The sequence below is a fragment of the Poeciliopsis prolifica genome, unplaced genomic scaffold, assembly GCF_027474105.1.
Source record: "Poeciliopsis prolifica strain line A6 unplaced genomic scaffold, Auburn_PproV2 SCAFFOLD005, whole genome shotgun sequence".
Taxonomy (NCBI): domain Eukaryota; kingdom Metazoa; phylum Chordata; class Actinopteri; order Cyprinodontiformes; family Poeciliidae; genus Poeciliopsis; species Poeciliopsis prolifica.
This window is the reverse complement of record NW_026562380.1, coordinates 8108071-8134274: the sequence shown is the minus strand read 5'-3', so window position 1 is coordinate 8134274 and position 26204 is coordinate 8108071. Positions and strand designations below refer to the sequence as shown.

Below are 26204 nucleotides of genomic sequence, written 5' to 3'. Positions count from 1 at the left end.
AACTACCTCTTTTATGTTCAGTATGTTTTACATTCAATTGTCGAATGAAAGCAGTTTGTATGTAGTTGTGCCTGGGTGGATTCTGAAAAACCAAAACCAAAAAAGAAAAAAACTGTTCCAATCAGTTCAGTACAGAAATACTTTATCACAAAGGGAAATTAAAGGTTAACATAATTCATCTCATCCAAGATCTTCAGAGGTGCTGTGGACAGGAAAGACCTCCAGTAGCAGTCAGTATTGCATTTCAACTGCATGACTCTCTTGCTGAAGACTTGCTGTATGGCAGTCTCATGCTATCAGTTGTTGACAAGCACTGCTCATCCATTTCATATTCTAGAATGCAAATATTCTGATTGGTTCATCTCCTAACTTTTATTCTGGTATCTACTATGTATGTTCATTATATTTCAACATTTGAAGAGATTGTTTGAATCGTGCTAAGTTCAGTGTATCCACAACAGTAACTATAGAGAAGATTCAGTCATAAAGTGAAGCATTTTTCTTATTTGTGCTCAGAGCGTTTGTGCTTAAAGGTCATGCTGCATTTCACACCAGCCCCTTGTCACAGGCTCATTATGCACAGCTCATGCTCTTGCAAGATTTTTGTGCAGCTGCCAGAAATGTACGTGCTATATAATAATCTCAAGTCGTTTTTTTTTTTTTTTTTTAAGGAACCTTTAAAAAAGCTCTCAGATTTCTTACAGTTTTTGCACTTCACTTTACTCACCTTACTGATATTAATGACCAATTACTCTCTTAAAACTCAGGTCTCTCTTCTTTGAAGATAAAATTGTGTTGAACGATCGAAGAGAGGCAACAGTGCAGCAAGGGCATTATCGTCTGAGTGACTGCTTAACGTGCCATGTCAGGAATAATGTGATGTTTGATGAACATGGGTGTGGTTTGTGTACTGTTTTGACACCTCTGTGCTCAGCAGGCCTTAACCTCTGACATCCAGCTGGTGAACTAGATAGCTGAGTGTGGCAGGAAAAGGGCTTGGTGGTCCTGTTTGTAGCTGTCGCTGAGGTGTTTGCGTCGATGATAGCTCTCTGTATCTGGGCCAAACTATGTGCCTGGATGGTCTGCAGTCATCAGGGGAGAGATTTGCAATTTGGTTTCAGTGATTCAAAATGTGGTTCATTTTTCACTTATCTCATTAATATTTTGTGTTTTATTTTATTTTTTGTATCCAGAACATGATAAAGTGAGTTTTAAACAATTAAGGATTTCTTCCCTAATTTTACAACAACAAAAAAAATAAATAAGTTTTGCTTTCATTTGGATTTGATTGAGACTTGTAATATTATTGCCCCCTAACCAGGTTGACAAAAAAATAAATGAAAATCCCTGTACCTGCTTTAATGAACCATGTTATCACTGTACTCATTTGCCCAGAAATCGGGGAGCTCTATCTAAACCTCTCAGAGAATCTATGTGTGAATTTCTAGAGTGAAGTAAAACACCAGATTCACCAATGCAGACGAGCAGAATGCTTACAGTTCCATTTTAAGACTCTTTTTTATTGATCTTATGGAATACTCTGATTGTTTATGAAACTGCATTTTTTGGCTTTTAATAGCTCTTAGCCATAATCATCAATATTATCATAAAAGAATTAGAATATGACACTGTGTATATTTTATTTAATGTGGGAGTTTTACATTTTTGTGACTAAAATTAATTTACAAGTGAGAAGTTATTGAATTGCACCTGTCTAGCTGAAGTCATCCTTTCCATCATTTGCATGTTGCCATTCATTTCAGGCTCCGAGGACACTTGTCATGACCAGTATGCCCACTGAGTAAGTTCTTCTTGGTTGTTTATCCCAATACAAGAGCAAACGTTCAGATAAATAAGTTTTAAAACACATATGCGACGGTTAGCAAAAACTGGAGATGTTTAACTGTTTGTTTATGATGTTTTGAACCCCCTCTGCCTCCTTTAGGAAGCAGCAGACTGTGCTGCAGGTGGTGAAAGCTCTGGGTGGTTTTTCAATCATCGACAGAGTATGTGAGAGCACAACTCATGTGGTGTCTGGTGAACACAGACGGACTCTGAACATCCTGTTGGGTATCGCACGTGGCTGCTGGATCCTGTCTTTTGAATGGGTATGGAAATGTTCAGAAGCCATTACGATACACTTCTGAAAAAGACAAAAGGATCTTGTAAGCATCTCTTGTAAGCACCTCTTTGACCCACATTTTATTTGCGAGTAGATTCTGTGGTGCTTGGAGCAAAGGCAGTGGATTCCAGAGGAGCCATATGAGCTTTCAGACCAGTTTCCTGCTGCACAGGTAGGAGCCACTAAAACAGACAATTATTCTCAACCTTACTCTAATCCAAGGTAAGTAGTATTTAGAAAATAATTTACCAAAGTTACTGATCTATAAATTATAAACATATAAATTAAACATCAAATGTACATACATTCTGAACATATGGAATTAGAATATTCCATAGACCGGGTCGTCAGTTTATGAGCTTCTTTGATGTTTCCTGAACTAGAGAGCTGATGGGTCACCTTACGTCTGATACCTGCTGCTAAGACTGTGGCTTAACAATTTAATCTAGCCAAAGTAGAAATAAAGCAAACAGCTTCACCTTCTCGTTCTCTGGACGTCTGACACCACCTGAACCTGCGAATCAGCACCAACCTCTTTCCGTGAACCACATGGGGAGGCTTCGCTTCCATGTCTTTATTATTTAGCATCGTCTGGAAAAAAAAGTCCACTGCTCTTGTGGTTTAGGTCTGTGCTGATTTTTGCGCATTAGAGAGGTGGTTGTGCTCTTGCAAGTCAGGTGGAGTGATAGTTTTGTGTCGGACCTTTATTTTTTCGACATCCGCTGGTGTCAGCCAGCGGGTGACCCGTCAGCTGTTCAGTTCGCGAAACCACGAAAAAAGCTAATAAACCGGCAACCCGCCAGAACCGCGCAGACTGTCAGAAGCTCAGGCTGATCTCAGAACAACGGGAGGTTCAAACCCAACTCATTAACTTTTAACTTAAACCCAAAGCCGTGAAATAAACAAACGCAAACTGACCAATAAGACTTAGGCTTTGGCATTCCCCACCTTAACCCTCAGACTGACACAGCTGTGTGTGTATAATATCTTTTGACACAAAAGATATTTTATTTTCTACAATTTTGCTAATAGAACAGATGATTAGATAATAAAACAATAACTTTTCTTTTCTTTTTTATTTAAAGGAAAATTTCAAGGTACTCAATGCTATACAGCTGCAGGTGTTACTGCAACAATCCATCAGTTTGCTTTTGTTTATTTCAGTCACTTGTGGCCAGTTAAGAATCACAGAGAAAAAGCTCCAAAAGGGAATCAAACTTAAAACTCTGAGCTAAGAACGTCTGATCACATAATGGTCGGAGCCTGAAATTTGCTGTGCAATAGGTTTGATGTAGAAGCATAGTTTCTTTTGCTTGCTTTTTTTATTGAAGTGACATATAATCTTTATAATAACATGGTCTGTTTTGTGTAGGACTCTGCATCATTTTAATAAAACACAAGCACAAGCTTTTTATTTGGAAACATTCCCTCTCCCCCATTTTTAATATATTATGCATATTTATAGGAAGTAGATGACATATGGAAAAGCTCACATTGGATTCTACTTAAAAAACTGATTTCTGTGTTAATCATCTTCAGACACTTGGTTACTGTTTGTTTATACAAAGAAACATTCCACTGATTTTGATCCGTTTAGATTTATTGTTTATGCTGCACTTGCGAAACCTAAAAAAGAACATTTTTGCTAAACAGTGTAGAAAACGTTCTTGTTGAAGCAGTAAAAAGATGTGGTCAGCTAACACAAAGGAAACTTGAGTCCTGACTAGTTAATGGTATTCAGCTTAAGTAACAAAATGGCTTCCAAGGCATTTCTAATAAACCTGCAAAGCCAGTGTTAACAATTTAAGCTCCATCAAAACAAAAATAATCATTCCAAGATACCTTTCTAATGCAAAAACATAATCATCCTGCTTGTATTTTAGTTCTGGTATAATATATTAAAATATATCATTTTTGAGCTTGCTTGCACATTCATAATTAAGAAACTCAGATTCTAACACTCAGATTTCCTCTATATGTATAGTAGACATAAATATGATCCCTAACATGAACATATAAATTAAACATCAAATGTACATACATTCTGAACAAAACAGCAAAAAAAAAATTGTAGAAAAAAAACATTCTTGCAGTTGTAACATTTAAATCATAAAAAATATTTTGAATATATCTAATAATCACTTTGAGCCAGTTATTTATCTTGTACCATGGTCTGTCTATACAATATCATCTTCTGGTATTCTGAATCACAGTCGGACAAATACTGAAAATGTGCTGAAGTATGTATCTTTGTGTTGAACTTTTATGATGGCATTTACAGAATATAAATGCTGCGTCTAAGCTGTCAGCATTTTTAATGTGCACAAACCCTTGAGCTCAAATTTATAAAGACATAAATAAGGAGAAATTTATGTATGAAGAGACATATTTATGAAGTACTTTGGCTTCCACTGGAACCTTTACTTTTGGTACTGATGTTTTCTGGGCAGCATTTTTGAAACGCTTCATTTAATGAACATGGGCTCAAAGCAAGGCTGAGAAGTCTGTCGGTCTGATCATCATGGCAGTCGACTTCAGTGAGTATCCTGATCCTTTCCAGTAGTACCATTTGATTCCATTAAAGCGGTTGGAATTCTGGCCTTTCTGGTAATACATCCCATTCAAATTGGATGGGCCGCAGGCATCAAACCACCAGCCTGGAACATCAGAACACATTAATATTAATGTATACAACTGAATTTGTGTCTTAACTACTGCTTTCTATCACTGTTAGTGAATACTTATGTGATTAAAGGAATAGTTTAGTAGTTTTCAACTTTTCATTTCTCAAGAGGACTTCAGCAGTTAATATCTTACCTATAGTAAACAACCCTTTAGCTTCTTCATTTAGTATATATGTGTACTTGTTGGAATTGAAAGCCAAAGCTTGGTCCAAAGAGGCAAACACTAAAGTGAACTTCTACTGTCTGAAAGTCGGAGTCTTCTGTAAAAGCAACTTTTTTTTTTTAGGTTCTTTCATGCATATTTGAATCTCCCATGGCATCCATTCAGGGCTGAAGATGCCTAAACGCTTGCTCTCACAAAGTCCTATTTATTTCCACAAAGCTCCGCCCCGGAGCTGCAGCGTCATAGAACTGCCCTCCCCGTGCCTCCCACACTTAGTTCCTCCATACTAGTGGCAGCAGCAAATAGTAAACATCTGGTGGAACAGAGAGTTTGCTCTGTTTGCTCATCGTAGGAACTGCTTGTCACTGCACCACTCATAAGAACAGTTGTAAACAGCATAATGAACAGCACTGTTCAGATGACCTGATGAAAGCAGAGTGTTGGAAAGAGAAGAAACTTAAAGAGACAGACGCACAATTTCATGTCAAATTTTTTGAAGTCATGTTTTATATATATATATATATGTATATATATATATATATATATATATATATATATATATATATATATAATGCATTTTATAGCATTTGAGAGTAACATACTTACTCGATTGTGGCATAAAGTGACATTATGTGTCTAGAGAATGCATAATACCGCACTTTTAGAACAACTCCAATCTCCATATTACCTAGTAGCTTTTGCTGACTCTAATAATGAACCTTCTAATGTCATCAGCGTTTCCATGATGCCTTTATTTAAACAGAAGCTGATTGTTATTTATACAGAAAATGGAGAAGGTTGCACCTGGTGCACCAGTGATGATACTCCTGTGTCTAGTATGTAGTGAGGACAGAATTTATTTAAAGAATAAAACAAAATATTTTCCGACTTTGTAACTACTAAAAAAGTGAAGGTCAAAGTGAACTGCCGTAATATTTTGACCTTTTCTACCACTACTTTTATTTAAGACAGTTACTGTGGTTTCCAGGGTGGAAAACTGCTATGCCATTTTTGTGACATTGTTTTGAGAGTCAGAAACCAATTAATCTGAATTTATACTAAGATGCCAAGAGATTCATCTCCTTCAGGTAAAATATTAACCTTTTAGAAGTTGAGGATTTTTGCAGTGGTTCAGTTCATAAAACTAATTCCTTGAAGATGAAAAACTATTTGTGACCTTTGGAAGCAATACCAGCCATATAATATATTAAAAAATATTTAAGACTTGGAGCACCTTCATAAAATATAAACATATGCTAATTTATGCATGAAGCAAAGTTACATAACTATAAATAAAATCTAAGTTGCTTAGTACACAGGTTTACTTTATGCCCAGAAATAACAATGCATGCAAATGAATGCAATTAAGTCAAAATCTTTAAAAATCTTTAAAGTAATGTTTAATCTCAGCCATTAGAAATAGTTCAGATTAAAAAAAAATTTTTTTTTTCACTTTTTCAAGTATTATTGACAATGCAACTTGATGAGTGATAGCTCAGCTAGTGGTCTGGTTATATTAGGCTTGTGGGAGTTGATTATTATACACTCACTGATACTGATGAGGAGCATTCTACATAATTATATCCTTATTAAATCCACCCTTGCACTTCTTTTTCATTATCCAGCTTTTATCAGACAACAATAATTACACGATTTTTTCGTTGTTCATACCGATGAGGTTTGCTATGACATTTCTATTGACATTTTTCAGAGAATATTCATATTTCCCTCCAGAACAACTAGTACATGTCTGTTTCTGATAGAATTTATTTGTCCTTGTTTATAAATTGGAGGCATTTCTATTCAATTTCCATACAAATTTGAGACATACAATTTGTGTATTTAGTTTTGTGCTTTTTCTTTTTACTTTTTTTCTTTTCTGACCAAGTGCCACCCAGTCATGACTGTTTTTTAATGTGCCTTTGAACCCTCATAGTAGAAAAGGAGATGAGGTTACAGTTTTTAATCATTCTGAACTTCTCTTGGCAGTCCAGGTTTCAGATAAAGAAAAGTTGAGTCACTTTCAGGGGAATTGTGAAGGGCTTTTTAAGCTACCGGAGGAGAGAGGGAAAAGCTCTGTTCCCAGGCTGTTAATGTCAGCTATTGTCAATGTTGAATTCCCCATTGAGCAGATTGGTGATTAAGCCTGAGCTAATTGTGCTCCTTGACACAGCCATAAAAGGTAGAGCGGCCTTTAAAATGTCCTTGAAGACTTTGGGAGAAGTGCCAGCATTTTTGTGCTTTGAGAAGAATTGTTTTCTCATCAATGCATTTATATATCTTTTTGGTTGCAGAATTACTCAAGTACATAAAGTGTTTATAGAATATATTTCTTACCTCCTGTTGTCAGTTGTGAGCACTTGCAAACACATTTATCATTGTCTGCATCCTTTGTGCTAAAATCACTTCCTGGCTGCCCAATGCTGCTTATTTTGCCTGCAGTTCCACTGTAGCCTTTAAGGTGTATCCTGTAGAAAGGAGAAGAAAAAATGGAGGAAGAGGAGGAGGAAGTCTGTGATTACCATTCCTCAAAAGGCAATACTTAGTCCTCATAGTTTTTTGTTTTTTTTTTCTTCCAGAATTTGGTTGGGTATAACGCATTCAAACTAAACTATTGTTATTAGTTTTTATCATTTCTTTAATTACTTGTTTGATGAGTTTTCCTTGAGAATTTCATAAGCAATGTTTTGACATTATGGAAATGTTTTTTGTTTGCTGTTTTGGAGTTTATCCTTATTGAGCCACCAGCTTTAAGAGTAAAATCAAACTAAACAAAATAAATATGTTGTTAAACAGGAATACTGTCTGTTAATTTCATAGGAAAAAACCTAAACCTTTTCCCAGCCCACATTTGGATATGAAGGTTTTGTTATTGCCAAATCTTCAGACTGAATGTCAAAAACGCACATTTCATGTGCTTCCTATTTTTTAAACACTGACCTGGTTTATTCGATTTTCTTTTGGCCAATGCCAGTATGTCAGTGTCAAGATCCGCTTTCTTAAAAAAAAAAAAATGCTATGGCATGTTTTGCCTACAAGATAAAACTTTAGAAGTTGATTAAATAAAATTGCATACTATCATAACAGAAATACTGTTAGCTTGGAACATGATGGCGATTAAAAATACCCTGGTGGTACTGCTTGAGAATCTGCTGACAAATTCAAAAATAAAAATAAAATGTTTTCCTAAGATTTTGCAGCTCTAGTTCTAAAACGTTATTGTGGGTTTTTGTTATTTTGATACGTAAAGTGAAAATATAGAATGAATACCCACTGAGTTTCCCAGGTGAGTCTTGTGGATCATAATTAACCTTCTTGCTGTTCTGCTATTTATAGAATACGTGAAGCTGTACAAATTGATAATTGGCTTAATATTTTGTCAGGGTACTATAAATCTCTACAGTAGCCAGTCTGCTGTAGAGATTTTAACGTGCATCGCTCATCAACTGTAGTTTTAAATCAATGTTGCATTAATAGAAATGATGGGTAGAGCTCCCTTTGTTTCTTCACTGTTTTACACAATCTGAAATAAGTTAAAAAAAGAAGAAGCTGTCTTTAATTAGGGAAGTAAAAATTGTATTGCGCTTTTAGATTAGTTGGAGAAAACTGCAGTTTCTCTGGCTCCTTGATGAGCATCTTATTAAAAAGTCTATATCTTTTGAAGCTGTCAAAACTTTTTTTTCTTTAAATTTTGTATATCTTCATACCATAAACCAGCCTGGGCCTACCTGTTGTGCTGTGAAGAGTTCTTAATTTTAATGTTGTTCAAGAAGGTGCACATTTAATTTGGTTGATCAAAATTATTTCTGTAATATTTTGAATTGTATAAATGTTGAGAAAAAAAGTAATTCAGAATAATTGAAATGAGTGAGCTTTTATGCTGAACTTCCATAGCACTCTTTGAAGGTGAATTGTCTTAAGTTTTATGTTTTTATACTAGTTGTCTTCAGGTCATACACTTCAAAAGCACTGTTGTAAGTGCTTTTTCATGTTAAGGAGAATTTTGTGAGCTTTAATTATTTTTACTTAATCAAAATTGCATGCGAAAACAATTTTGCTGAAGTGCCCGAACAAACCTGTAATTTTGTGCTTCGCCGTCCAGAGAGAACTGATCATATTGAGAGAAAGCAGAGTTTCCTTCCCAGTCACTCAGCTGGACTCTTAATTTGTATGATTGTTGAATTGTAAGTCTGGAGACAAATTCATTTCCCAGCCAGTATTCACCTGACGGTTCTCCAAATCCCTGAAAAGACACAAAGAAATGTAATTAAACTGCGTTAAACCCCTGGTGGCGTTATTCACCATTTTTTCTCTTTAGCAAAGCCAGCAAAGTACTACTACCTATTTTTGCTATAAAACTGAAAACCTCCCTTCCCTTACTAACATATTTTATCAAAACAAAACAGACACTGATCTTCTCCACCAATACAACCTTTCAGTGTCAGGGGGAAGAAATGAGCATTGTGTTGTAATGACTGTATTTAGAGGTTATGGATCTTTGCAGCGTCTTGGTGGCTCATTTCTCTCCCATTTTGAGTCATCAGAACTACGCACTATGCTAAAGGTTCATCCATACTCTTTGATGATGGCGTGTCGTCAGCACAGTTTTAGACGTGCTGACTGAAATAATAAATACCCTGTGGTTGAGTTGGCTCCTTTAATGATGGCAAATTGCTGACATTATTATGAATTCAAAATGCAGGGAGCCTGTGCTCAATTCTCATGCACATCTCAGTTGTTCTCTTTGAATAGAGTTCAGGAAACACCTCAGACTGACTATGCAGAGTAAGCCAAGTTGAGAAAATGGTCAATGACCCAGACTAATTCAGGCTGCTGGTATGTAGATTTGGAGTGAAAACTGTAACCTAGGTTATGTTTTTTCTGTGTAAACGATTTCTTCTTGATTGCCTCTACCTTTTTGTACTCCTGCCACGTACGGTGAAAGTCAACATGGCCCTCGAAGCGTTTTTGTAGTACCGTCCAGCCGCCTCCTTCTGTCTCCATGTCACAGAAAGCCTTCAGACACAAAGAAAACAGTGCTGTGATTGAAGGCTCAAAAGTGGCCCTGAAAGTTAGAACGTGATGCTTATTTTTAATGCGATGGTGCCACCTAGTTTGTGTTCAATCAAGACGCTATTCTGGGGAAAGAATTTAAAAGTTTCTAATCAGACCCCATTTTTTTGTTTAAGATTGCATATCCTGAGAATCGACCCTCCTACAACAATGTAGAAGGCCTCTGAATATTTGGTAATACATATACTGCTTTTTTTTCTTTCTTTTTGGTTCTCATACACATGTTCACTCTTTTTATAGTTAGACAGTAAACTGGAGACACTTTACCTTCACCTCTGTGGTGGTGTTAGGGATTGTGAGAGTGTAGACGCCACTTTTGATGTTTCCCGACTTATAGACAGCAGCACAGTCCAAGTATGTGGTTGGCGTGTCTTGCATCATGGCAATTTTGGGTTCTGCAAAACACATACTCTGTTATTTTATCAGGATATGTTTGAAGAGAATTTAGATGCAATATGTAGCTAGTAATCATATTAGTTTCAGATATGTATAATTTCATTAGTCTGTAAAATGAATGAACAAAAGACATTGTTTTCTAGTTCTGAAATTTGGTGAACAAATCAGTGTAGTTTCTGTGAATGAAACAGAATTTCCTCACAAACAACAAACAAAAACAGCATATATTAGTTTAAAAGCAATATACTTTTATAGGCCTTTCAAATATTTTATTTCTCTGTATCATGAAGAAAAGTTGTTTACAAAAAAATAGCTACTTCCCCAAATCCAACTATAAATGCAGCCACACAAAATGTTTCCAAAACAAGTGGAAATGAGAAACGAGACTAGACGAGGATCCAAGTTTATCTTTGCATGACATATGTTGAGGAGGTTGCTAAAAGTAGTGAAGAAATATCCAAAAGTTACTGTTGGAGAAAGGTTTTCTTGTTTGTTTTTTCTTCTTCTGTGAAGTTCAAGACAATTTTGATTCAAAGTGTTCCTAATATGTTGTCCTAATACATATGAAAATTGCTGTACAATTACATGACCTGAATAAGTAAATGTCTGTTGTGTGAGAGAAAGTTGAAAGATCCCTCCTTGTTCTGATTCAAGGAGTACCCATTGCTTAAAGATCCACCTGCTGTTACGACTCACCTTGAACAGAACCTGTAGATAATATCTGTATTAGGCCATTCACTGTGTCCAATATCTCCTGCTGTTGATGGTGTAAAACAGAGTTGTTGGAGGAAACTTTGAGCAGCTGCTGCTCCAGTTCCCCGATGATGGCCGTCTGCCTCAGTATTAGCGACTGAAGCTGCTCCTTTTCTTCTCGAAGTGTTTTTTGCTCCACTTGCCTCTGCTTCTCGATCTCTATCACTTTTTTCTCTAGAAGGCTAAAGAGGAGATAAAACACAACAGAATGAGCCATTCTGTCTTCACTTAGTCCAACAATTTGTTGGTAACAATTCAGCTTTTCATCGCATTTCCTTACCCGTTTTTATCATTCAATTTGCTGATTTCATTTGACTGGACTATGAGTTGTTTTTCCAAGTTGTTGGTTGACAGGGAGTTTTCGAGAAGTTGGCGCTCAAGTCTAGTTGTATGATGGATTACCTAGTGTCAAAATAACAAGGCATACTTTGACAGCCTGTTTCATTTCAATTCAAAAAAATCAAAACAGACCTTCAGTAATTGAAACAATATATATTTAGCTCTGGACTTAAAAAACATGTGGTGTTTCATTGTAAAGAAGCACTGACACTGTTGAACACCGTGAACAACAAATTAGTAAATGCAAGTGTGATAACATTAATGACTAAATCAGCAATTTTAGCTGTATTTCCAGTTGGATTATCAAGTTGAACACAAAGTCCTGTTTGCACCTCGAGATTGAACTAATAACCATTTGCAAAATGGAAAAGCTGCACAGGAAAGCACTGCTATACTGCAATACTCTAGACGTACCTAAACAAGGGCAAACCACTGAAACCCCACATATTTTCACACTCCAATGTATTGAACTAAACTCTGGGGTTGTTGACCTTGCCACTAATTTCCCAGTTTGGAGGAACTGAACTCAGCAAAACGCAGGTTGTTTACATGGATCCTGGCTGTGTGTCTCCATTGGAGCTGTTGATGTCTTTGAACAGACGGATGTCTGATTGTGACAAACTGATAGACCCCTTCTCTGGGAATACGAGTGTGCTAATAACAGGAAATGCTGTACAGTTGGCTCACACAGGGTCACTGACGTGCAGCCACAATAATAAACCGACTTCGTCATGCCTGTTTTTCTCCATTGCTTATTTTTTAACCTGCCGAAGCTATATTATTCACCACAGTGTGTCACAGAAAGCACTTAAGTCAGATTTTGCTCGCACAGAACAGGAAGGGTGAACAATTGTATGTTGCTTTGCCTCTTGCATGTTATTTCCATGTGTTTGGAAATAACAGAAGGTCCAACCTCACCTGCGCTTCCACATTAGTGAGTTTCCTTGTTTGCTCAGCAGTTTGACTCAGCAGGTTTGCCCCAATTTCAATCATCGTAGCCGTGTGGTTGTGTACGGCAGCCTGTTGGAGCTGGAGCATGTCACGTTTCATGCTGTCTTGTATGTAGTTCTCCAACTGCAACACAAATTTTTGAAAAATGGTTAACTTGAGGCAGTTTGTAAGAGTTATTGATCTTTTTTCTTTTCCGCATGACCTGCAGTTTTATTGTTTATTGATGTCAGGGTTCATGACAGGTGCTTCACACTTGTTGGGTTTTAATATAAATTGAAGAAGAAAAGGCTCCCCCTCTGTTGCTGGAGGAGAGAGAAAAGTTAATTCAGGGACCCAATATGTCATCCTCTATACTCTTGTTTATCAGCATCTCAGAACAGGGGCACTTCAATGTATTAGAATATTATTGAAGAGTTATTTTATTACTTATTTCTCCAAATATCAGACTGATGTTTTCAGGCCTTTATTTCTGTTAATTAAAATCTTCCACAACATTTGAGATTGGATTTTTTTTTATCAGATCACAAAGAAAACATTTTAATACAGAAGTGTTGGCTTAATGAAGAGTATTTTTAATACATCCTTGAAGGTTATTTGTTGAAGGTACTTTTAATTTGACAAACAAGCCTCAAATTCCCATTTACTAAGACGTACCTGTATGTGCAGGGCTCAAGTAGTTCTGGTTAACTAAAGAAAATAAATCCTCTTCAGTTTCTTCTGTTTAAAGTCCTTTTGAATATGAACCACTGAAAGTCCTGAAATAATCTGTTTAATAACAGGACTGCTCCTCCCCCACCTGTTTCTACACTTTACCCTAACTTATGAGAAAATATGTTTTACCTGTTTGGAAATTCCTTTACAAGGGTTTGTAGATGCAGTCTGCATGGTCAGATGCTGGAAGGTGATCATAAGGAACACCTGAATTCAGTGATTTTATTAGTGAACGTTTTGGTATACGCCTTACTTTTGCAGCAGGAAGAATAATGGTTTTCACCCCTTTGAATAAGGCAGCTTGTTTTAAACATTTTTGTCATAGTACGGCTAAAAAAAAGTCAATTGATGAGGTCTGATATATTTCTAATATTACTAAAATTTCATATTTTGTTTCAGTGAGTTTTAATTTAATTAAAATTTCATGCCTCAAAGCAATTAAAGTTGTGACGTAGCGACACACATTCCCATAATTGTTCTTATCTACCTTACAGAAAGGCTACATTTAGACTGAAACTAATCATTAAGTTATTTCCTGCTGTGTGTTCCTGAGCAGCAATCAGGTCACACGACTCGTAAACAGGATGGAAGTGTTGAGTGAGGAGTTACATCCTTCATTACAGTCCAACTGGAAACCAGCGTCAGTAGAGTTTTCTTTCTGTCACCAACACCAAGATTGCATAAGTTTTGCTTCTCTTCCACTCCACACACCAAGACATTATTACTATTTAGAAAAGCTAAGATATTCAATTTATAATTTTGTTTGTCTTCCTTTTTCTTGTATCTGCTTTGTTTATGTTCTTGGCTACATACAGATGTGTGGGGCGTTATTATTTCAACTGTGGGCAGGATATCCGATTGACAGTTCATGTTCTAATCAGTTGTTTACTCTGAGTGCCTGAAAAGCGTCAGAGAGGAATGACGGAGTTCCTCAATCACGAGAAACGTCAACTTCTTTTGTCTTAGCTGTCATCTGCTATTGGAGAATGAATGCTCATTGGACAAATTAATAGACTGATTGGTGATGAGTTTAAATTAGCACTGGCACACTGCTTTCTGTTGACCCTGAATTGTTTGAAGTTATTTATGTTTCTCTTTCATCTCGCCATTGATTCATCCAGCAGTGCAGTCCAGAAAGAGGTTCACAACCTTGTTGAGCCACTTTACTTACAGTTAATTGAGCCCAATGCATCATCCATTTTTTCAGCATTCACTGCTCTTTACTGTCTTATTGCTCCTCAGGGTCTTACAGGGCTGAAAACTATAGTTACTTTTATTTTTATTTCATTCTTTATTTATTCTCTGTTTATAATTTTTCAAAAACAGGTTAGCTCTCACCAGTTTGTCATTCTGGAGCAAGGTTTGATGCTGGAAGTAATTAGGAGTGTAGTTATCAGTCACATTGATTGCTAGGTCACTTTTTTTTCAATGCACAATAAAATATGTTAAAATGTTACCAATGCATTGTCATTTCTTATTGTATGGAATGAAATTAATTTGTGATTTATCATAACGATAAGCTCTAATTGATTATGTTTGCAAACTTTAGAAACTGTCACTATGGTTGTGATTTTTTTCGCAGTCGTTTTTATTATTATTTGTTTATTTCAATCAATTATGCTATTATTAATTTGTATATTTCAACATATGATTTAATGTAAATATTGGGTGCAGTTTAGCTGTACATTTTAACAAAATATTTGTGGTGCACTGTGATAGTCTATTGGATAATAGGGAAGGTTTTGTTTTTGGAACAACATTTGTGTTTGTGGGGCTCTAGTTTCACATAGTGATAAATTAATACCCAGCAAGTTTAAGATGTTATTGTCACTTTTGTTGAGATAAAATTTACCAGGAGAAAAATAGAGACTCCTACTACCTGCACAATTGGAAACATTTCTGAAGTAATCTTCTACATATACAGATAAGTTTTTAGACACAATATCAGCCCAAAAAAATCTTCTTAGAAATGGTGTGCTTTAAAAAATGCCCCCTGTTGTTAGAGCTTACTTTGACATGTGTATGAGTGAATTTTGCTGTCTTGATGGTTCTCGTGCGGTCGACCAAAACTTATTTCACATGAGGTTGACTATATCTATTTGGCTCATTTTGTTTCTTGTCTTTAATCTCATAATGAGAAAGTGATATTAAAGTGATTTAGGGAAGAAAAGCATTTTCTTTATCCTTACCAAAAATATATATATATATATGTATCTTTAGTAGACAGAGGCAGAAATGCATCCTGCACCTGTGTTGAATCTTTGTCACTCAACTTCATATATTCATGTGACTTTGCATGGGAAAACTGGCAAAATTAATACACAATTAGTTATATATAACAGCTTCTTAGGCTTTCCTTAAATGTTTTTTCACTTTGAGACACATACTATGGACTGACATTGATGTTTCCACTTTACAGTTTTTCTACACATTTCTCTCAAACAGTTATTCACTTTTTCTTAGAAATTCCTAAGAAATAGACAGCTTTTCAATGATATAAAAGCTGTCACTGACAGAGTGATATTATAAGGCGATAAAAGGTTTACCTTAAGCAGCCACTGTGTGTTGTTCTCCATGCCCATCTCCAGTTGTTCTAGTCTCTGAGCCGACTCCTCGTCCATTGGTCCATCCTTTTGTTCAGGATAGGTGTCCGTGCTTTGGCAGTTCTCTTGCTCAGGCAGCAGAAAAGTGTAGCTACATGGGCCGTTTTGGATCTGATACTGTCTCTTGCCAACAGCACCATACTGGGCTCCCAAACCAAAGCAGAAACTTAAAATGAGTAAATCTGCATTAAGCATCTTCATTACTCTTTGCTAAAAAAAAATTTTTTTGAAGAGATTGATTATTGGTTATTTTATTGTATTTTTTTTGTTTCAGTCTTCTCTCAGTAGAGGTCTTTCCCAAGCTGCATCCAATGTAAACAGCTCTCTGAAGTTTCTGGAAACTCCTTTTAAAACCTCTTTGGTAGGTGGAGAGAAGGCAATCAGGAATTTGAGGTAGCGTGTCTTTACCTCAGTGGTGCTGGACTGCATGTGCTCGCCTTTCATCAGTCCCCTGACCACTTGCTAAAGTGGTCTAAACACTAACTGTGAGTTTAAACCACTCCCCCCTTTACTGTGACCAGTCATTGTGAAAAGATGTGAAGTGGAGATTCCTTTCAGTCCTCACTAAACACACAGAAGCAGATGCACAGACTACACATCCTCCACTATATCCTCTGCAGATCACACGTGTTGTTTTCAGGATGCCGCCACACACATTCAGCACAGTCTTTGATGCGAACAGTGTCTTCCCATTCATTGAAAATTGTTTCCCGGCTTACAACACGCATACCAGAAGCTTGAATGGGAGATTCAGCGGAAGGCTTTTGTTTCCTCTTATTTCTTCCTTTGTCCTTTTAAGAGGTTGCATTCATTTTGTCATAAGCCTCCAGTCTTAGCTAATTTAAATACGAATGTGAGCAACCAAAACTGACCAGAGTTTTTCACAGTCGAGCTAAAATCGTGCGACATCTATGAGCTAAAAAGTGTATCTTCTAAACTGTCATACATAAACAGATTTTAAAAATTAAAATGAAACATACAGCATGTCTGTACTGAACAGTTTAAATGATCGTTCGACTTTAGGCAAGTTCTTATGTCACTTCAGTGATGTTTCCAGTGGATTTTTAGATTTTTACTACCGGTACATTTAATTTGCATGAAGACCTGGATATCATCCACGACGCAATGTGACAAGATATTATATTTTCTAAAATGAGCTCAAAACCTCTCAAATATCGAATGAAGAGCAAAGTGCCAAAGTTAAATCCCAGAGGAACTCCACAAGTTGGGGAAACTAAAAAAGAAGCTCAATCCTCTGATTTAACGTCTCTGCTCCGGACTGGTTTAATTATTGTGGACAGGATTCTATTTACCCAGTATGACTAAACCTCAGTACAGAAGAGAGCTTTTAATGAAACAGCTGTTTGCATTTTCATTCGACACTGAGAATAGTGTTCAAAATTGACTCTCTGTACCATAAAGGATTGTAAGATAGAATAAACACTCCCAAATTTGGCAAGTCCGTTTTAAGGATCGTTAAATTGATCTGACCTGAGTTTGACCAAATGCCAAAAAAAAAAGAGAAAAAATAAGCCTTTACCTCTGAGAAATCAGAAGCCAACTTGAATCTCGTGTCTTTTTGTGATTTGTGTGTCATGTGAATAATAAAACCCAACTAGGTTCTGTCAAATGTAAAAACTGAATATGTAGCAACTTGTGAAATGTGTTTCAGCTGCTGCTGCTACCTGAAGTAATCTTTTGGTGAATTCTGACAAAAATGTAATTTGCTACATTTCTGCCATCTTTGTGAAAATATAAGTGGTTTTACACTTACATTTTGGGCTCCTTTTAATTTTAGGAGCCCAAAGGAGCACTGTTCATCACAGGAGAACAGTGCTGAAGTGACTATTTTAATATTTGAGAAAGTTGGTCTCTTTTCTCTTAGCATAGAAACAATGTGTTGGGAAGTTTCTAACTTTAATTTGATCTTTGTGGAAATTTTTTAAAAAGGCTTTACAGCAAAGTGGTCTTAATTGTTTCAGACATGCTCCAAAATGATCTGTTCTGTAAATTAAATACAGCATTACAACACTGTTTCCCAGCAATATGTCACGGTAGGTTACTTTACTACCTGTTGGTTATCATGAAAGATGCCTATGAATTGTCCTCTGCAACATTTTTTATGGCCCAAACATTTTTCAAGAAGAAAACAGCTTAATGCATAATTCCCTCTGTATTCCGTATGATGTATGCAAATATTAGTTCAATTTAGCCACCTTTCAGTGTCAACTACGGCATAAATCATTCTTTGACATAAATCATTCTTTGACAGGAAAGTCTCGGACTGGCTCTCTGCAGAATTGTAGGAAGTGAGCTGATGTAACCCTGACTGTATGAGGGAAATGCAACATATTTAAGGGGCATTACTAAAGAGGAAGGACTTGTCGTCATTTTAAAAACACCAACTTTGTTCAGGTGTTCTGGCTGAGTCACTGTCATGGGACGTTCATTTGCACCACTTTTTTTGCTTTATGGTTTTTGACGGCACAAGGGAGGCAGGGAACAGGAACAGTTATTCATTTTAACAGCATTACCTCAAGGGGCCATTCATTCACTGAATTTATCACTGGGCCACATCCTATGCATACCACACACCAGACTGTTTCCTCATGCTGTGAGCACAGGGAACATCTGCTGAACTGTCAAGCAAACACTGCATTTCACTACATGGGGAATGTTGAGATCAATTCATCCTTGCATGGTTACAAGGCAGCGCAGGCTGTCCGCCTGCTGACTTGCTGTGCCCAGCAAGATTAATGTTACTGTAATATGGCAGCAGACATATCGACTGGTCTGCTGACGTAAGGAGGTGGAGTTTTCAATGTGAAGAAGAGATCTGTTAATTTTAGGAGCCTAAAGGAAATATTGATACGTTGCAGTAAAATTTGTTAGGATGCCATTTCTAAAACAGTAACAGTCATGCAGTGAATTTGAGTTTCTGAGTTCTTCAGCTCATTGTTTACCATCAGGGTTGAGTTTGCCTCTGGACCAGTTGTCATTTTGTCCCTGGTTATTTTTTTCCATTTGTTACTTTTACTTCTTTCCAAAAACAAATGGCATGGCACATTTTGTACTCACCATGCATCAGTTCGTGCCCGGCAGGGGTTGGCATTTATACACTTATTCACAGTGGTATTTTTGTTTTCAGTATTCTATGTCAGCAGTAAGAGAACAATACAATATGACTGCCAATGGATACTAGTTACCAGCAGGAGGCAATTAGGAACCTTCATCTCTTCACTTTCTTCATACAGTTTTACCTCTGTAATCCATGTGCTTCTTCAGCCTTTCAAATATCAAAACATATAGCTTTTTCAGTGCCTGATAGCCATTGATTAATACTTTTTTTAAATATTTTATTTTGTTAAAACTATGTCTTCCTTAGGAGATGAACGACTTCAGTAGTTCAAATGAGTAAAGCATCTTGTTCTCTTAAAACTTTTAGCTAGCAACATTATTCATATTTTAACTATGCCAGAAGACATAGCTGTCACCTAATAGTTTTCCTTAGAAGACACAGTTTAAACGTCATAGTTTTGATTAAACAAAGCTTTTCTTGCCTCAAGCTGATGACATTACTAATTGTACTGCTAAGCTAAACTCCTGTTTTCCACAACAAGTTCTTCCTTGTGCCATACCTCTAAATACATATTTACAATGTATACGTAAAATGTATTTAATCTCACTTTTTGGATTAATGAAATAATTCTGTTGGATTTAATTAAAATGTAAGAAAATATCTTTCTCATAGTGTGTCTTACAAATAAGTTTCTTGAGAATAGAAAAAATATATATCCTCCATTTAAAAATCAGGTCGGGTTTACAAAAAAGACACAAGAATCAGTTTTTAACTTACTGCTGTGTCCTCACTTCTGACAGCAAGACTATAAAACCTGCATATCTGCATTCATCAAAGCCTTGTGCAACCAGTTGAATCAGAATCTTTGTGGTAGGGCTGAAATGGTTGTACGGGGTTCTGCTTCATTTCACCTCCTTTAAATAATGTGTATGCATTCAGCTTGTAGTATTCACACAGCACAAGAAATTGAAGTCTTTTCTCGTTAGGCATATTTTATAAGATGCCTAAAAGGGGACCAGAATCAAAACAAACGGAAATGGAGATTAATACAAATTCTAAGACAATACAACATGGTTGAAATCAATTAAATATGCGACATTTTCATTAAAAAAATTATTTCCAGAATTTATAACAAATAATAAACCATGTTAAAATATTACAATGTCATGATGAATTACTGGAGATCCAAATGAAGCTAGAAAGGATTGCAATGGACGTATGAATTAGTGAAAGGGTGAAATTAATTTCTGACCTACTTCCATTGAACATACAAAATCTAAATACTCAAATCTCATATTTTAATTAAATAAGATCAATCTTTTTAGCAAACATTCAACATTACACCGTATTTTCTATGATGTGGTTCTGTGTGGTTCAAAACAACCAAGTAACCTACATGCTATTTACTGGCATTACAACAGCAATCCATTACAACAAACTAAGAGTAGTTTATTGATAATTACTTTGGCATTTTGTTTGTGAAAGCAAGTACCAAGAAAGTTGTAAAATGTTCCATGGTCAGTTTTAAATATTTCACAGCAAATGACCCCTCTTTTTGTACCCAAAACTAAGAAGAAAAAGGCAAATAAATGATCTGCAGCTGTTTAAATCATTCATTGCCAGCTGAAAAATAATCCTCCATAAACCCATTTTAGCCTAACAACTCAGAAGCAAACAGGAAAAGGATACTTAAGACCATTACTTGGTGAAAACAGGGAATCTTTTAGCCACCATCAAAACAAAAAGCAGAGCTAAAAGGGAGTCAATATTATTGGATGTGGTTTGACTGAAAGTGAAAAACACACCACATGAAGAATATTACATAATAATTTCCCTCTATGATTTCTCAACCTAAAAAATCGCAATGGTTTGCTCATGAGGTTATTGATCATTTGTAAAGCAACAATTTGAATGCTGCCTCTGCTACATTTACTAGCCAAAAATATGAAAGGATTCAGGCTTTTTCATTTGTCCTGAACTGATTAAACTGTCACTTTATGACAGCATAATCACATATTCTGCTTCTCCCACTTAGTTCTACCATATCTAACTAATCACTCTTGCTGTAATTAAGTACACTCACTGAAAGTAGGGATGTGGGTAGCAGACCCATCGGGTTTGATGTGGGGCCACTATGAATATGGATTGTTTTGGTTTATCCCACTGTTACTTGGTCAGATGAGAATCTGTTGAGTCTTTTAGACTGATCAAAGCCTTGAGGTCTTTGTTGGCATTTCTGTGGCTTGATTGGCCTCATTGTCCTGCTGTGGGGAGACCACCATCATCGGGGAGTGCCGTAGTCATGGGGGGTTGGCGGTACAGGTCAAAGTGGCATCCACATGAATACAAACACCCAGGATTTTTCTTCTGTCACTACATTGTAATGCATTCACTGATTTTAAATGCCTTTGCTGATTGGTGTATAGTCTTATGTTAAATATGCCAGCATTACTGTTGGTTCTTTTTCACTATAATTAGGAACTTTAGTGCATGAGAAATTAAGTGGCATTTTTAACATTCAGCTGAATTTATAAGTTAATTTTAATACAACTGGAAGCCAGTTATAAAATGAAATTTATGCAAATCTAAACTGCCTTTGAATACAGCAAAGCAAGTAAATGTCACTGAGAGGTTTCCTGAAATGGTGTGTTTGATTAAATTAATAGTGAACAACATTCAGGCTTTGATGGTCATTTATAGGAAAAGAAGACAGTGTTCCTGTAAAGGTTAAAGCCTTTTTTTAATTTCAGGGCTTTCTTTGTTGGAAACATTATAACACAATTGCTGTCTATTGAGTGTTGGCCTTTACATATATATATATATATATATATATATATATATATATATATATATATATATATATATAATATATATATAAAAACAAGATATGTTTTCCCTCCGGTTTTAAGTGATACTTAATTGCACTGTCATTCTTTGTACCCTAAAATGCCTTGGTAACCCCCGATTTCTTGACATGAGGTAAAACTAACAACATCAGAACTCTGTAACTTTCTTTCCAGCTGTTTGACTTAGAATGCTGTAGATTGTCCCCTTCAGTTTGTTAACTGACCCATGTTGAATATGGAGCAGGCCTTACTTAGAGCCAAGCTTGTCACTCAGCAAGTCTGAGAACAAACAGACCCTCAAAGAGCTCCTGTTTAGTCTGGCAGGACCCGGCTGAGCTGTCATTTAGGACCGGGTCGCAGAAATACCTCAACTGGATTAATTAGTGTTACAAACTTAAAACTTTCATAGATTGTAAAGAAGTTAAGATTCATAATTTGCATACAAATGTTTATCTCCAATCGCTACCACTGCGGTGTTCTGGTGTTGAGTTTTCATTAAGCAGTAAGTTTTCCTTTGACATCATGAATGAACTGTTTTACAGTGTGTGAGGATTTTAAAGCTTGAAAAGCCCTTTGGTGTAGCTCCAGCAGCCACCTTCAGGCCAGTGGGAGTACTGCAGCAATTAAATAGCTCAAAGGAGGCTGCCCAATTACCTCTCACGATTTGAATACAGGTTTTAATTTAACTATTTGTGTAGCCACATATATATGTGGCTATACAAATATAATTTGCACCAATATAATGCAAGTAAACAGAAGGCTATTGGTGTTCTCTTAATTTTTCAAAAGTTTATGATGATCTTTAATTAAAAGAACATATCTGTATTACTTGGAAAAAGTGCAGGTCACATTTTAAAGTGATCCAAACATATTTGGCCTTATTTAAAAAAGGAATTGTCTGCCAGTTTAACGTCATGACTTAACACTGAATTATAAAACTCTTGTGGAAATGTGAGTTCACTTTAAACAGCTACACTAAACCCTAATTACTCTGTGGCCTGTAGGATCAAAACATTGAATGAAAATGGTATCCGGAGGGGTTCTAATTTGAAAATCACTGTTGACCAGAAAGCCCTTTTCAGATTAACCATAAAATATCTTGATTATCCACAGAATCTTTGGGGAAAATTCTGTAGACTGGTGAGATGAGAAACAAGGCATTATGGTAAATGGGAGTGCTATTATGTCAAGCATAAAATTATTAAAGAAAAACATCCTTATTCATATAAGCTAGGATTGTCTGTGTCTAATAATAGGACTTGTTTGATTATCTGGAGATTGTAAGTAAAAACAGAAGAAATCTTCAGAGGCCAAATACCTTTTCACAACATTATTGCCCAGTCATGCTCATAAAATTAAAGATTAGCATCACCTGTGTCTGAAAGGGTAGAGTATTGAGTAGCGTGTGCTGTAAATGAGTTTTCTTATGACCCCAGTGATTCTGGATATAGTAGCTTATTTTCTCTCTGCTGTACTTCCCTTGGCAGCCTCATTCTGATTTTGTTTGAGCAATACAGTTCAACATAAATCATGTTCATAGACGTTTTATACTGAAAACATTTTCATAAGCCATAGTCTGTAAGCCACAGTGAGAAATAACTGATGATTTGATTAACTCAACACATTTAATGAACTGTGGGGCATCTCTGATGCTTCACGTTTTTTTATGCAACACAGAATATGACTTGGGTTGGCGTTATTAAAAAGGTTTATCTCTATCAGTTTCACACTCCTGGGACTGTGTTGCTGGCTCACACTGAGCCAGCAACACAGTGTGATTTACAGGAGCCCTGGAGTATAAGTGAACCATTGTTAAAATTGTCAGTAACACCTGTGTTTTTCTCCTGTCACGTCACAAAATAAGTGTTGCAGAAGTATTGTTTGTTTGTGTTGTATGTCTCAGTTTCTATAATAACATAAAAAGAAACCATGCTTTCAGACATTATTGTAAAAGTATAAAACATCTAAACGTCACAGTTACACAAGTGTTCACACACTTTGATTTGACATCTGAAATTAAACTCAGGCGCATCTTATTTCCTCTAGTCATCCTGGAGATGCTTTTGCAATTTAACTGGAGTCCATCTATTATAGATCAAATATGCTGCGCATGGTTTTTAATGGAGCACACTTCTCGATAGAGCAGAGCAGAAACCAGGCAACAAAGTCAGAGCAGCTGCCTCTGGACCTCCAAGGCGGAATTGTGTTGAGGTACAATTTTGTCGAAGAATACAAAAGATGTTGGCAGCACTTATTACCATGTTGAGTGCTGCCAACATTCCTTTCTTGTATGTTTAAGCAATAAACATACAAGGAACATTCTTCAATGTTCCTTGAAGAAGGAACATTGGCTCCTTCTTCAAGGAAAACTGGACATTAATGAGTCTTGGCTTGAGGACAGGGATGTTTGGAGTTGGCTAAAATCTGTTTTTTTTTTTTGTTGTTGTTATGCAACGGCTTGTGCTGTTGGCGTTTGAATTTAGTAAATTAGGTAAACTTTGGTAATGTTGATCGTAATTGTCGCTCATAAAGGTATTAAAATCTTCCTGAAATTTGCAGAAGCCTAATTTTTAAAAATAAACAAAAAAAAAAATCAAGGTTCTTCATAACTATTGATGAGCGTGGACAAGAAAACTTATGTTCAAAGTGTCTTTGTGTTCATTTCAGGAAACTATGAGCAGTGTGTTTGTTTAGGATAGAGTTAAGAAGGATATTCAATAGCATAGTGTCACCACCAACATAAAGTTGTGCATCATCTGCATATCTGGAAATTGGTAATTTAATCACCAGGTGGAGTTCAGAGTTCAATTGCCTGTTTCTCCCGTAGATCTGTCGTCTCCAGAGGCACCTGTCTGCAGGAGAGCACCAGCAGGACCTCTTCCAAGACCAGCCACCCATGTTTGTGTCTCAGCGCTCCCAGCCGCCCACTCAGAGTCTGGTGGAGCTGATCGAGCTGTGTGGAGGCACAGCCTGCAAAACGGTTCGGCAGGCAGGTATCTGCATAGGGAAGTACAGTGGCAGGAGGCCAGAGGGAAGCAGGATCCTGTCAGAGCAGTGGGTTCTGGGTAAGACAGTCCTCTAATGTCTGTGATAAAAGCTAAATTACTGTTTCAGGATTTCAATGTGTTTCTCTTGTTTTGCTTTGTTCTTTTTCAGATAGCATAACCAATCTGAAGATCCTACCTTTTGACAACTATAACTTGGAATAATGGGGACTAATTGTTCGGGGGTTTGTTCATTATCATTAATTTTTCTGAGCGCCTGCTGTGACTGATCACTCAACAAGCGCCAGCAAACCTCTGATCTTCTCTTTTCTGTCTCGGTTTCATGGTTTGTAAGTATCTTCATATAGTTCATATAAATCCAATCAAATATATTGATTTTCAGAAGCTTTATGGTTGTTATGGAAAACGTTTACGACTCAGCAGCAGCATCAATTCTGCTCTTGTTTATGTTACTGTGAAGCCTGACAAACTGCCTTTGCAGGATGTATGTTGGTCCCTTGCCATTTACATGTGCCTACATTAAGTAGAAACCACTACAGGCTGTTTGGATATTAGATAATGTGACTTTAGAAAGACTTGCTTAGCCAGTTCATGAGAAAATTCTTTATCCTGATAAAAATGTGTTGTGATGTCATTTTTAATAAATACTTCTTTTTTTAATATGGTATTTGGGTTTTATTTTCAGTAAATAAGGTTTTCAATCAGGATCACTGGTCATTGGTATGGTTCTGATGCCCTCTAGTTTGATAGATTTTGTTGACCTTGATTATTCTTTTGACAGAAAAATTATTGCTTTGGTTGACTTTGAGTTTTAGATGGAATTTTAAACAAGAGATGATCGATTTGTGTGCTTCACGGAAAGCACAGAAAACCCTGAATATGTGACAAGAGTTCATGTATTGTCAGCTAAGATAGAATCTTCCTACACACTAGGTCAATGTGCATCTTTATCAAGGTGGGATTCAATGTTTATTTGACTTCAGACATTGAGACTTTTTATCTGAATGTGCTGTCTCTCAAGGTCTTAGGATAAAGCGATGCGGTCAACTTAACCTTTTCTTTATAGATAACGTAAAGATGCTTTGATTGCTATAAACTTCTTTTCACAAGAAATACCACCAATTCAAATGACAGAAAACAAAGAAGTCTGTTTTTTGTTTCCAATCATTTCTTAAATGTTTACTTGATATTTTATGTTACTTTTGAATAGCATAATTCTCCATATAACCTGCAACACCTCTTATTTGTGCCCCCTCAACTTGAAGTCCAAATAAGACTCCAGATAATAAATCTCTTGTGTACAAAAATGTAGTATTTTATAGAGCTTTAAGCACATTTATTCTGAGGTGAATATCCCTCTGATTGAGCTGGTCTGAGCAAGAATGTTAGGTTGCAGCCAGGACCTGTATTATTAAATCAGATGTGCCCTTACGGTAAGCAAAGTTACCATTTAATAACCTCTTCAAAGTAGACGTCCAT

At 36.3% G+C, this 26204-nt stretch overlaps 2 protein-coding genes across 2 annotated transcripts in view; one reads left to right on the top strand and one right to left on the bottom strand.

The window, feature by feature from the left end:
• mcph1 (microcephalin 1) overlaps positions 1-25392 on the top strand; it is a 34138-nt gene extending 8746 nt beyond the window's left edge. The window contains exons 11-15 of the mRNA XM_055030129.1: positions 1764-1801; positions 1946-2108; positions 2217-2294; positions 24548-24785; positions 24877-25392. Of these exons, the coding sequence (XP_054886104.1) occupies positions 1764-1801; positions 1946-2108; positions 2217-2294; positions 24548-24785; positions 24877-24929 (570 nt within the window). The 3' untranslated portion in view covers positions 24930-25392. The remainder of the gene's footprint in view (positions 1-1763; positions 1802-1945; positions 2109-2216; positions 2295-24547; positions 24786-24876) is intronic.
• angpt2a (angiopoietin 2a) lies at positions 3542-15996 on the bottom strand. Its single transcript, XM_055030143.1, has 9 exons — positions 15739-15996; positions 12449-12604; positions 11472-11593; positions 11135-11373; positions 10310-10437; positions 9884-9985; positions 9046-9212; positions 7307-7437; positions 3542-4779 (listed from the first exon to the last, which is right to left on the bottom strand). The coding sequence occupies exons 1-9, from the start codon at positions 15994-15996 to the stop codon at positions 4607-4609; spliced, it is 1476 nt and encodes a 491-aa protein (XP_054886118.1). The 3' UTR covers positions 3542-4606.
• Positions 25393-26204: the final 812 nt, after the last annotated feature.